We start from the raw sequence: 13,525 nt of genomic DNA, 5'->3' as shown, positions 1-13,525 counted from the left end.
CTATACTAATAGGCTGAGAATATCTGTATTTTGAGACAATAGAAAGACGTTGGCACTGAATCCACATGTGCTTCACACACTCAAATTATGGAACCAAAGTAGAACATGTTATAACACAAGGACACAAACATAGCAAAAGGCTGTGCAGTCTCCAAAATAAGCCACAAAATCACACCATAATTGTTACAGAGCAGCCCAGAAGAGAATCACTCCATGTTTTCAAGTCCTCAATCTGCTACCTGCAAGCTGTGGCCTACACAGGTCTAAAAATGGAAAGGTTGATTTTAAAGTTCAAAAGGTAATGAAAGTCCCAAAATATACCAAAATAACTTACAAGGGACAGGGATACCTTAAATATCTGATTTGCATAGAAAACCCAAACAAATAACCTTTATAAGCTGAAAGTTTATTTAAAAAACAAATTAGAAAATGGGCACAAAAACAACACAAAGGATGTGCCCAAAAGGCAATCCAAGTCAAATATGTCTCAGTACATTGTCCAATGGCAAATCCAACAAGCGAAGCACAAGTAATTCCAGTAATCCAATAACCAGTAAGATTAAATGAAAAGCAATGATTACAATAACTCCATGACAAATCTAATGACATACCTAAAGGAAGGTGTCTTATTATTAAAAAACAATAAACAGAAAATATACATAAGTGCAGTCTCAGGCTGAAACATAGCAGTTCACACTTGAAGGAAAAGTCACTGGTGTCTGCTGCTCCATTACAGAATCACTTTTCCGTAAAGGCTTCCCTTAATTGCAAAGTAGAAGGCATTAGGCATCTCAACCTTCATAGATCTTTATACTGATAATATATGTGCACCTTTTGATCAGTTCTGTTGTAAATATAGAATTTTTAAAACACTCTTATGTTTCCATTTACAAGGTAATTACTTTGTAAGAAAGAATTCCCTAATCCACCACCAGTGCTCAGAATTTAGGCAGCATTTCTGACTTTATTAAAGGGTGTCATAGTCCTCACTGCTCATCATCCTTCAGTGATGCTGGTAATGAGACCTCTCTATCAGTAGCTCAGTCAAGCAATGGAATTCATCATTCACAACATACTTTACGCAAAACACTAAGTGATTGAGATCAAAATTATACACTTGATACATCTCTCTAAATCAAACAATTTAAAGTATATCAGGGTTTAAACCCTAATTGAGAATGATGTCATGTAGTTCTGTTTGTGCCTCTCGGGCACATGTTTTGATATTGCCTAAAAAGTGTTCCCTTATCTGGCAGATAGTGTAGGATGAACAATCATTGAAATTCATCTTATAGTAGTCTTTGAAGATATTTCAGGCCAACTTAGAATACTTGGTGATAAAATTACTTTTATTGTCTACACTACATATTTAGCATATCAACTACTGCTTAATTTGGAAGAATCCTTTTGCACATGCATAGCATAATAGGAAAACTATATTTTAAAATACCTAAAATAGTAAAATATTATATATATATATATATATTTATTTATTTTTTTTAAATTAATTTATTTATTTACCTTGTCTGCACCTGTGCAGAGCTTCTTTAGGATTTGGCAAGATTGCATTAATGTTACCTGCTGGGCTACTGACAGTCCCTCTGCAGAATTCCTATTGTTTTAAAATTATGAGGTTGCATTACACAGTAGGAATCTTTTATACTACTAATTAGCTCTCAATTAATGCTGTGGGTTTGGGTGTTGTTTATGACTGCGAATGTTATTTGTGTGATATATGGGATTGATAGATATCTGATTGAAGAACTTTTAAATTCTGTAATTTTATTTCAGTTGTGAATAATTGCAAGGACACTTGTGATTCCTAGAAAGTGTTGGGGAGCCAGCAGGGTCACCCCTTTTAATCAAGGATGATAACAGCAAACAAAAAGAAGGCTTGATGACGTATAAATAGTCAGAAATTGCACCACACTTAAACAGTGCTATTAGTCTTCTCATAACAGAAGTCAAACGAGTTACCTTTGGGAGATCCGGGATGATTGTAATGTGGGTCTAATCTGTTCTTTTATAACTCCCCAGTCATTAGGGACAGAGTCAATTGCCATCGCTTGGCGTCTTCTTGCTGCTAAAGTTGTCAGAAGAGACAAAGATGTTAGTGACTGCACTCCTTGCCTCTGATAAACCCGGAAGGTAATCCTCTGATGGGAATGCGTGACACAGTGAAACTAAATACTTGTACAACTTAATTTGTAATACATAGATTCTGAACAAATAAAATGTAGTAAAAAAGGACATTGGTCAACTACTATTAACTAGGTTCAATTGAAGTTGTACTAAAAAACATAATTTGTAAAGTAACTGAAATTTGACATTTTGAGCATTTGTTCTGAAACGTCATTTCACCACAGACTAATCTAGGAAAACAAAACTTAGTATGTTTCAAGTGATGTGTATATGATTATCTAACATATCACTCCAATGTTTTAAATCAAAAAATGTGAATTACACATGGAGTAAAGATGTGGTCGCTTCTAAAAATGTGACAGTTTTGTAATGTACCACTGTATTGCCTCATTTTTTGGGAAGGAGAAATTGCCAACTGCATGGGTGTCTTCGTTAACAAGAAATTTTAACAAAACAGCCCAATAAAGCATAAACACGTAAAGTTTATTTAATAATAAATTGACTAGTTCAAAAGTAATCAGACTCAATGCAATTGAATGAAATAATCATCTTTAACCTTTGATCCATTATTCATGTTTATTGTGTCCATGCCTTCTGTACAGAATGTAATATCACTGTTCACTGAGTGTTTTTCAAATGGAATACCAAATATAGAGAACTTTTTAAAAGCAAAAGCATCCCCAGTTTTAAAGTAAGACAGTTTGGGATATACATATTTTGAGTTAGAATGAATCATTTGAAACCTAAAGTTAAAGTCATGTGGTTTTTTTGATTTTTATTATTTTTTTTTGCTACATCTGTTTCTCTTATGCAACTCAGAGCTGGAGGATTATTATTATTGTTATTAATGTTGACATTGTTGTCTTATAAAAAAAGAAATACTACAAATACAGCTTACAAACAGTACATTTACATGAATTACATTAATGTTGTTACCATTCAATTAACATGTATTTGATTTTTTTAATGCTTTGTTTAAATAAAAATATCATTGCAGTCCTTTACTGCTTAATCCTTCAATTCCAATGATCAAGCTAATAAAACAAAAGGGTGGTACACACTTCATTTTTAAAAACTAATGATAAAAACATAGCAAAATAAATAAAATAACCATTTTACTTTCAGTTTTACAGCAATCCATAGCATTAAGAAAATATTTTAAATAGAAAATTATCTTATTAAAATGCTTTAGTTACATGGATAGACAGATAGATCTGTCTGTCTAATTAAATGTGGGTGTTTGTTAAATTTTCAGAGTATCTCACAATTTACATACATGCATTTTTCTTTTGTTTTTATTTGTCTTTGTAAACAGCAGTACTGACCTTTGTGTTTTCATATGCAGTTCTCCCAAAGTATGAAGTTGTGATTAAACTACCTGAAACTGTGACCATTGAAGACACAGAAGTCAAGGTGCAGGTCTGTGGAAAGTAAGTAAAACGCAAGTGAAAATCAAACTTTCTTTTTGTTTTTTTCAGTAAAAATTGGAGCAATTTTAGTTCACTAGATGTAGACAGCAATGAAGTCTTTCTAAAAGGTTAGATGGGATATTAAAGGTTGGTAAAGCCAATTCATATTTGATGGCTTTAGTAAACTTGCAAGAAATCTTTTGGCCTTGTTTGATATCTTTAATTATCCAAATGTTTTTCAGGAGCTTTACTTTTTCTTCTTCAGGTACACATATGGAAAACCAGTTGTAGGCAGCGTGAAACTGAGTTTTTGCCGAAAAGCTTTTTATTATTGGTTTTCCACAGGAGAACAAAGAGATATTTGTCAAAGGTTCATTATTATGGTGAGTAAAACATAAGATATTTCAATTTTGATCTTTCTTGGAGAATAAAAATCATATCTGAGCCATACTGCGCTTAATTTTTTTATAATCATCATCCTGTATCTGTTTGTAAGATTAATCTGGTACCGCCATTTACTTTATTATATTCTCATTTTTACATATTAATCTTTTGCCTGTGAAATTAAATTTTATGAGTCTCCTAAATGGACTAATCAATTTATGTCTCTGTCTATCATCCTTTTCTGTTTCTGCCTTGTGTTTAATATGAAATATTTCTTAGTTGTAAGAAATTATAATAAGGTCCTATGAAAAGTTTAGTAAATTGTCAGTGTTACATATGTAGAAGATTATGCACTCTCGGTAACAAAATGTAAAGTCATCCTTCATTCCCAACTTTCAGCTGTTGAGTAGCTGCTTACTGTATCCTACCCCTTTTTCATGATCTCACCCAGATATCTTCTGGCAAAAGTACGTGGATGTGTTTGAGAAGATGTGCTGCATTTATGTTAATTTTTTTTTCTTCCATCTCTTCTTATTTTCTTCACTAGTTATGAGTGAACTCTGCAGTGTTCGCTTTGCCTTGAGTTTGGAGTAAACACGGAAGTGTTTGTGAATATTGCCGAATCCAGCAAAATGCATTGAAGTCAATGGGGACTGACTAACTGAACTAGATTTGACTGGATTATAATGGTGTAATTATCTTTAAAATGTCCCAAGGGCTAGGGAAACATCTGCCAACTATACTAGACTGATTATTATGGCCAAAAAGGTGACCTCAGCAGGTGTGGCAGCAGTGCCAACCTCTGCACCACTGTGCCTCCGTGAGATCAAATCAGAAAGAACAAAGTCAGGTGTACTAGCATATATCTCATCTAAACAAAGTGGAAATGCCAAAATCGTAGTCAACTGTCAGAAAATATATGAAGGTCGTTTTATGTTGATTTATTTGAGAAACTATTGTTTTTTGTGGTTTTCAGAAAACTGAGTTTTTTTGAAAAATATTCAGCCCTCTCAGGCTCTTCAAGGATTGTTTTCATTCAACACGTTGTTAATTACGCATGCATAGGGCATGCGCCTCCTTATCTTATATTGATGTAGAACTCAAAGATCTACCTGCACATTTGGCGGCAAGCACAGATAACTCCTTATTTATGCTGTTTGTGTTTCATAAGAATAAAATTTGAGAAACTGCAATATTTACTCATCTATTAAGCTCCTCAGATTGAGTTCACTTACTATAAACAGTATTAATGTACCTTTACAGTTTTACATTTTATAGCATTTGCTTTTATGGTAAATGTAAAAAACAGGTATGAATACTGATGCTATAGTAGTTCATCAGTTGCCTTAGCACCTTTGGTTTCCATGATATCTGCATGTTCTGTTTATATCTACATGAGTTTTCTCTGCTAACCGTGAGTTTCTCCCAGTGTTCAAATCTGCAGTGTGTCAGCCAGTAGGCTAGCAATACTAACTATGAGCGCGATCATGTGCTCTTCATAGTGCCAACCACTGTGCGACGATGCCTCCATGAGATCAAAGAAGAAAGAAAAAAGTGAGAGATGTGCAAGCTTTATCACCAGTCTGGAATGCAAATGATCAGCATTATATACTCGGAGGGTGGTCCCATCCAATGACGGATGTTACAGCTCCAGGAGATATTGCACTTGCCTCGCAAAACATTATGGGACACTGAAAAAAAGCTGTTATCCTAAACCAACCGAATTATCAGTAAATAATTTGACGAACAAAATGCAAATGCATCAAATTAGCTGTGAATAACGCTTTTGTGAAATTCGCTGATCAACACTATTCCTCAATCTCCTAACCTCATTAGTTGTGTACTTTTGGCTTACAACTGAAACAAAAGCAGGCAGTCTTGTGCATTTACTTGAAAATATTACCCAGAACATTTTGTTGATGTGTAATATTTCAGAAAGTTTGGTATGATTAAGCAACCTATGGATTTGAAAACTTTACACAAGAACAGGCCATTCTGTCCAACAAACCACTCCAATCCTATAGACTTATTTCCTCTAGATTTTCATCAGTTCTACTTCTGAAAGCCCCTAAAGTCCTACTGTCTACCACACTACTTAGTAACGTATTCCATGTCTGTATAGTTCTCTGTGTGGAGAAAAAATCCTAATGTTTGTGTGAAATTTATACTTAAAATGTTTCCAACTGTGTCCCTGTGTTTTTGATGAACTCATTTTAAAGTAACAGTCTTGATCCACTGTACTAATTTCCTTCAAAATTTTGAACACTTCAATCATGCATCCTCTTAATCTTGTTTCACTTAGACTGAAAATGCTCAGCTCTTTTAAACGTTTCTCATAATTCATCCCTTGCACTCCTTTCTGGACTTTTTCTAGCACTGCTATGTCCTTTTTGTAGCCTGGAGACCAAAACTGTACACAGTCCTCCAGATGAGGCCTCGCTAGTAGGTTACAAAGCTTGAGCATAACCTCCTTGGACTTGTACTCCACACATCATGCTATACAGTATAACCCAACATTCTGTTAGCCTTCTTAATGGCTTCTGAACACAGTCTGGAAGATGATAGTGATAAGTCCCCCATGACTCCTAAATCCTTCTCATAAGGTTACACTTTCAATTTTCAAACCTCCCATTATGTATTCAATACTAATATTTTTACTTCGTAGATGTAATACTTTACATTTACTTACATTAAAATCCATCTGTCCAAGTCCCTGTAATGGTTTAATGGATTTTAAATTACCTGCCAATCCTCCTAGCTTGGTATCATCGTTTTTATCCTCTTTAATAAAATCCCTGTGTGCGTCCATGTGTGCATGTGTGTATGTGTCTTCTGGTGAAGGGCACATGCGCGGGTTACGGTGCGATGCTTCAAAGGCCGCTTGACGCGTCAAACAAGACAGAGAGGGCGGGACCTATAAAATATCGCGTGGCCGATCCAATCAGATTTCAGTAAATGAGGTAAGACCTAAAACATAACGCACGAAAAATCCAATCGGGTACTGAGACACAGAGGCCAGCTTCCCCAAAGAGGTGGGATTAATATTTGTTGTTCACTCTGAGGATGTCAGATTTGCGATTAACAAACTTGGCCCAGTAAAGTGTAAAGTGTTTTCCTAAATATATGAATTTTCATGATATTACAATAGGATGACTTTTAAAAGTAGATTTATTTTCGTGCATATAAAATCCGTTGCTGGGGAGATGCCATACATACAATAATCAGCTGCACGCCAGCACAGATTAAAATACTTGCTGGAGAGACGTATTACTGTGAGAGAAAATTAAAGGCACACAATACAGTGACGCATATTACAGCCACATACAAGCCAGTATTACCGTAACAGAAAATAGATGGTCCTTTGCCATTTAATATAGACTGTTCCTACTAATGTTTATGCACTACTATTCTAGCGCCCGTTATTGTAACGGGCTTAATGCCTAGTATTATTATAATTATGCAGTATATAATGTGGTCACCATATGCCTCCTGAGTCCCAGTACAGTTCCTGTTCATGGTGCCTTCTGTGTGGATTTTTCATGGTTCATCCCCTTTTTCTCATGAAAGTCTGTCGACTGATGCAGTCCAATGTTATGTTATTAAAGTAATTGATTAACCTAAATTAGGTTGATCGAGGAAGTGCTCCATACCAGGCTAGCAGTGTGGTATAATGGATAAGGAACTTGATAGTAAACCACAATTTGCATCTCAAAATCAATCTAACTGTGCTTCCACTGTATAAAAATAAATGTATATAGAAAAACTTTATATGTTTTCTTATAAAGGGTATCGGGGTAGTGATGGATTATACAAAGGGAGTGTAAAATAAAAGTACTGCAGATTGTATTTTATTTGTTTGCCATAAAATTGAATACTTTTAGAAGCTGATTTCATTCATTTCTGTTATTTCTGATGAAACACACTCCAGACCCACGTGACCTGGTAATACAAAAAACAAGCTTAGAAACTGGATAAATGATTAAAACAAAGTAAATACTTTAATGTATAGCATTGATGTATATTTTATAATTACAAATGCTAAGGAACCATACAATTCTTTTCCTATTTAGACTGACAAGTCTGGCTGTACAACTCAAGTTGTGGAGCTTGAAGGATATGCATTGAATTCTACAGGGTATGAAGGCTCCTTTAGAGCAGATGCTGAGTTGACTGAAGAAGGGACAGGTACTTATCTAAATTTTTAGTTTAATTTGTTTGGAAAAAAACACCAGCACTAGTGTGCTTTACATTCGACATTCTTTTACAATCTAAAGCCATACAGAACTTGAGTAATGTCTTGTCAAGGTTTTTTAAATAGCATGGCATTTTCAATGTTTTTTCCTGTTTTGTTGTTTAACTTGATCTAGAAGGTCTTAGTCTCTGGAGTAAATATATAACTTCCTGGAAAAACATATTTATAGATGTGTTTGTTTTGCTTTTTTTGTTCATCTGAGTAACAGATGTTGCAGAACAGTCTTGTTTTCTTTCAGTCCTGCTGAAATTCAAATTTTCAAGTGAGATTTACTATATGTTCTTCAAGATGCACCTGTGGTGTACTTCACAATGTATATATTCCATTTTTTCAAGCAACCGATACTGATTAGATCTATCCTGATAATAATGCAAATATGTGAGCATTTTACTTTAAGTGTAGCAGAAAGTTAAAGAGAAATACAGGCTAACTAATGAAATGATCTGTCTTTGATTAATTTCTTAAAATAAAAAAAGTTAGTCAGACTGCTTTTGCTTTTCATTTATTTTCATTGCTTTTGCTTTACATCAATACCACTTTCTTTCTACCCAATCCAGTGCACTTTCACACATCCAAACAAAGTAAATAAATAAGAAAATTCAGGATCTTCAATGTCACTGCCTTCTGTTCATTTTTTGTTTATTAATTTTATTAATGGAACATTTACCGTAACAAATTAGCCATGTTTAAAATAACAATCAAACACATCATTTATAACTTCACTCCAACTGGTTTGTAAACGCATTGAACAAATTTCTACAATATGTTGTTGCCACTTACCTGTTTGATAGAAACGATAATGGTGACTGGGTGTACTAAACAGGCTTAAATCAGGATCTCGTATGATTTTTTTTTTTCCCACCCAAAACAAAGACTAATGCAAGTAACCTGATAGGGTTCTTATGATAGAAAACCATGTAGCCTTTTCTTACTGTGTTTTTAAAAGTTGTGTTGTTAACCTGTCCTTCAGACACTGTGTCCCATATAACTAAGGCTTTGTTGTTATTTATTTACAGTATACAATCCTTTATGTGTATTTATTTCTAAACAGTTCAGCCTAATTGGATTTATGATGTAAAATAACAGTTTAAAAGGAATAATTATGTACTGTACCTTTTCTGCTTCCATTATGCCAACTCTGTTATTGTCTTCATTGAAAAGGTGTCACACTCCAAGCAAGTTCTACTGCAAAATTCACTGATATTTTGGTTAATATCAATTTTGAGGATACACCAAACTCATACAAACAAGGAATCCCTTTCAATGGAAAAGTAAGTAATAGCATGGCCCTCAGGTGCTGTTCTCTGCATCTTTTCACAATGAAATGAACACTGCATACATTTCCGTAACATATTTTACACTGGCATCATATTCATAAAGTTTGTTAAAAGTTGATTCAGTTTCTTTTGAGAACTGTGCTTCATATTGATTTGTGTTTGCAGCTAACAACATATCAAATGTTTCATCAGTTATGCACCAAACAACCAGGCACAGCCCCGATATTCATGGTGATTTTACAGCAAGGGGTGTAAGGCAAAATCTATCTGTGGACAAAAGTCAATTGCAGAATAAATGGACTCTCACTCACACAGTGTCAATTTTCAATAACCGCATCAAACAGTATACACATCTTTCACATTTATTAGGAAACTAGAATACCTAAAGAAAAATGTGCACAGACTTGAGAAGGACATGAAAATTGCACCCACTGATTGACTAGGGTAGGAGATAAACATGGATCCTGGGAGTTGTAAGGCAAAAACCACCAGCATTCCATTTGCTTGCACTACACAGTAGTAGTAATAATAATAATATTACACAGATTGCCATCTGTGCAATTCATCGTGTTGTTACTCTCCGATACTATGACTAACTATTTTGACATTTTATTAATTTTATATATTTTAGCATCTGCAGCAACTAAGACACATGTCTACAAACTCACTAACTGTATATCTTTTATATTTTCATTCACACTATATTAGATTTTGTACTTTATTTCTTAGATAAAAGTCTTAAAATGTTACTATTGTTTTGTGGTCAGAATTGTCTGTGTCTGTATGTTGTTTGCAGATATGATGTTTATTTAGCAGACTGGCCTGAGTTGAGTTTGTAATATTACTGAGTACCAAAGTGACACTTTTAATTAATATGGTTATTATGAAGGTCAATAACAGTTTATGATCACAATAAAAATAACTGCATACAATATTACCAAACTTTGCATATGTAAAAATAAATGCTGATAAATTAGAATATTACCTAAACTTTAGAGCGCTGCAATCACATATCAAGAGACCTGCCCTGACATAAAGCTTTGTTTGGAGTATTAATGACAAGCCTTTCACATTAGACACCTTCACAAAATGTTCCATTGTAAGATACTGCGATTCACAGGGCATGCCAATATTCAGTCAATCTGATTTCATCAGGCTTCTGTTGTCCTGGAGCACATGAAATGTATATTTTGGCAATCAACTTTCAAATTATTCTTGATGAAATATATGTACAAGATCACACCATTCCTTTATATTAATGATCTAAAGATTCTTGTAGGAACTTTACACAAATTTTGTGAATGTTAAAAGAAACGTTACTTTTTTATTCCAAGGGAGGAATGTGGATGTGTTTTCATAAAGTCCCTGATTACTGAAGTCAGATACAAACTTTAAAGATGATTACCTGAATGGAAATAACTGTCTTGAAATGATAACTTTGATGTAGATCAAGTAACAACAGAAACCAGAGAACCAAAGAAATCATATCCTCCACCAATACTGCATCTATTACCCTCATTCTTTGCAAGTGTTTTTGTGGTACAGTACTTACAGTAGTACATATGCTTTTAGCGCTTATGTTTCCTGTTAATATTATAGTCTTTTTGTCTGCTGATAAATTGCGTCAGGACTGGATGTATTTTTTTTTTCTCAACTCCTTAGATAAAAGTTAATCAAGCTGATTCCTCTCCAGTTGCTAATAAACAAGTGTTCCTTAACATATCCAGATCTGGAATGGCAGAAACCCAAGTCTTGAACACAAATGAGAATGGTGTGGCCTTTTTCTCATTAAACACTTCATCCTGGGGTAACAGTACTGTTTCTCTAAAGGTACGTACCTTTTCTAAAGCAAGTTTCATGCAAGTAAACCACCCTATTATTTATCATATAACCTGTTTTTGTTAATACTGTAGGTTCTTACTTTCATGCAGTGAAAGGTACTAATGAGCTGATGCATATAACTCAAAATGGAATAAATGTTTTGTAATTGTATACTGAAATAAAGCTATTGTAATGTACGTTGGCAATAGTGTCCTTCACAGTAACTCTGCAAAATGTAGTAATGGCTAAATCCATACAGTTTACAGTTTGATTATTTTGATGTGTATTGTGTTCCACTGTAAATGAAAGTAGAAAACTGTAAGGTTATACTTACAGGTTCAGAATGTCACCATCTGTTATGAAGCTTTGCAACTTAGTTACTTTGTCTGAGCTCTGGTTGAAAGAATTTGTATCTTAAGCTGATGATTTAGAATGTCAGTCCCAAGTAAAGTCAATGCAGATTAGTTAATACTTGATCAAGGAAATGTATATATTTCTCTGTAGTTAAACACTGAGATAGGAAATGTCACTGGGTGTGTATGAAAGATTTTCAGAGTTAATTTATTGATTCCTTCCTCAGTAGTTTAACTGATGTCAGTACACATGTGCATTAGCTGGTTTAATTAACTGCCATTTAATGGCATGATGAATGAGTTGCGGCTGCAGGAGGTAAATTTTTAGGGGGTAAAAGAAAGTGAAGGAGACAAAGATTAAATTAGTTTTGAAATGTACTTTTCGAGGCTGGCTGAGACAACATCCGAACTGATAAGGTACCTGTAGTATTGCAGGGATGGTGCTGGTGGATGAGCCCGTGAGACCAGCATGGGTCAATTCTGCGACGGATTTGAGGAAGCAGATGAGATGGAGAGGTGTGGCAGAAAGGGGGAGACTCAGGCAGGATGGTCTTGCCAGGGCTCACAAGGAGCATTTGCAGGAAGGATTTCCCTTATAATGGAAAGGACAGGTTACATTGTGAACTTGATTTTTATTAGGATTATTTTTAAAGTTAATATTCTTCTTTTTGTACTTTTATTCACAATTGTTTTAAATCATATTTTTTCTTTATTTATTCTGTGAAAGTCTTTAAGCAAAGTTTGCACTTAAATTTTCTGTTCGTTTGATAAAAAAATCAGTAATCTCTTTGCACAGTATAGTTCTGTCTGCATCCTCGCTTGCTTTTTTCCATCTTTATCTATGAGTTGCATGATGTCCCATTATGGGGCCGTTGCCCATTGACTGTGGGCAGTACATTTATTTGGTCACACCTATAAACCAAAATCAAATTAGGTGGGAAATATCTCATTTTATGAACATAATTTAAATTTTATGACAAAATTCCTCATTCTGAAAATGCACATAATGATATACGTTATTAACACACTATCTGATAATATTGTAATACTACTATAATAAATTAGCTTGCAGTACTAGATAAACACATTTTTATAGAGAACCTTTTCTATCTCAACTCAATGTATTTTACAGCATGAAAAGTATAGTATAGAATTTTTCAAGATGCATATTTTTAATTGATAATAATTGAATAGATGTCATCAGAATACTTTTTACTGAAAAAAAAACCTGAGTAGACAGTCAAAATATATATTTATTAAAAGAAAATCTTGAAAGGAGGTGGTATATTGAAGAACTAAATTATTTGCCCCATTATTTTTAAACATTCTTCCTTAATTATCCTGTAATGTCACAAAAATAATATTTAATAGTCTTTATTTTATTTACAGGCATATTACAAAAAGGATATATCATACACTTTTGGTTTGGTCTCTCCCAGATATCATGGTGCAAATCTTTTTTTAAAACCCTTTTACTCAAAAAGCAAAAGTTTTGTAAAGATACAAGATTTTAATGAAGAGTTTGAGTGTGAAACAGAAGCAAAAATCATCATCGACTACATCATAAAAAGAGATGAGCTTGAGGAGGGGGCAACATTTGTTGAGTTCTTCTACCAAGTGAGTAGTCAAGTAAAACTTTACGTTAAATGTCTACTGTTGTGAATATTGCTTTTAACGTTTTTTTTTTCTGGCATGCATTTATAATTTACCTTTTTCTGTGTCCTCCAGGAGACTAGATTTGAATCATGGCCCAGTTGTTCTCTGTGTAGAGCTGCATTGTTTCTTTATCTCTGCACCACCTTTTCTGTTCAGATACTCCAGTTTTTCCATAGACATGTATTTTAAGTTGACTGGCAATTCTAAATTGGCCAGAGGTGAACAAATGTA

General features: G+C 34.0%; 1 protein-coding gene across 4 annotated transcripts in view; it reads left to right on the top strand.

Annotated features, from left to right (window-relative positions):
* The window catches only part of LOC114658184 (alpha-2-macroglobulin-like protein 1), a 271,971-nt gene that overhangs the window by 188,131 nt on the left and 70,315 nt on the right, over window positions 1-13,525 (top strand). Inside the window, exons 7-12 of one of the 4 annotated variants that reach the window (XM_028810276.2) lie at window positions 3,488-3,572; window positions 3,817-3,934; window positions 8,006-8,120; window positions 9,349-9,458; window positions 11,127-11,294; window positions 13,028-13,255. The exons of the other annotated variants lie outside the window; for them this stretch is intronic. Of the exons in view, the coding sequence (XP_028666109.2) occupies window positions 3,488-3,572; window positions 3,817-3,934; window positions 8,006-8,120; window positions 9,349-9,458; window positions 11,127-11,294; window positions 13,028-13,255 (824 nt within the window). The remainder of the gene's footprint in view (window positions 1-3,487; window positions 3,573-3,816; window positions 3,935-8,005; window positions 8,121-9,348; window positions 9,459-11,126; window positions 11,295-13,027; window positions 13,256-13,525) is intronic. 4 annotated transcript variants of the gene reach the window in all.

This window comes from Erpetoichthys calabaricus, chromosome 9 (assembly GCF_900747795.2).
Source record: "Erpetoichthys calabaricus chromosome 9, fErpCal1.3, whole genome shotgun sequence".
Lineage (NCBI taxonomy): Eukaryota > Metazoa > Chordata > Cladistia > Polypteriformes > Polypteridae > Erpetoichthys > Erpetoichthys calabaricus.
This window is presented reverse-complemented; position numbering and strand designations above follow the sequence as displayed.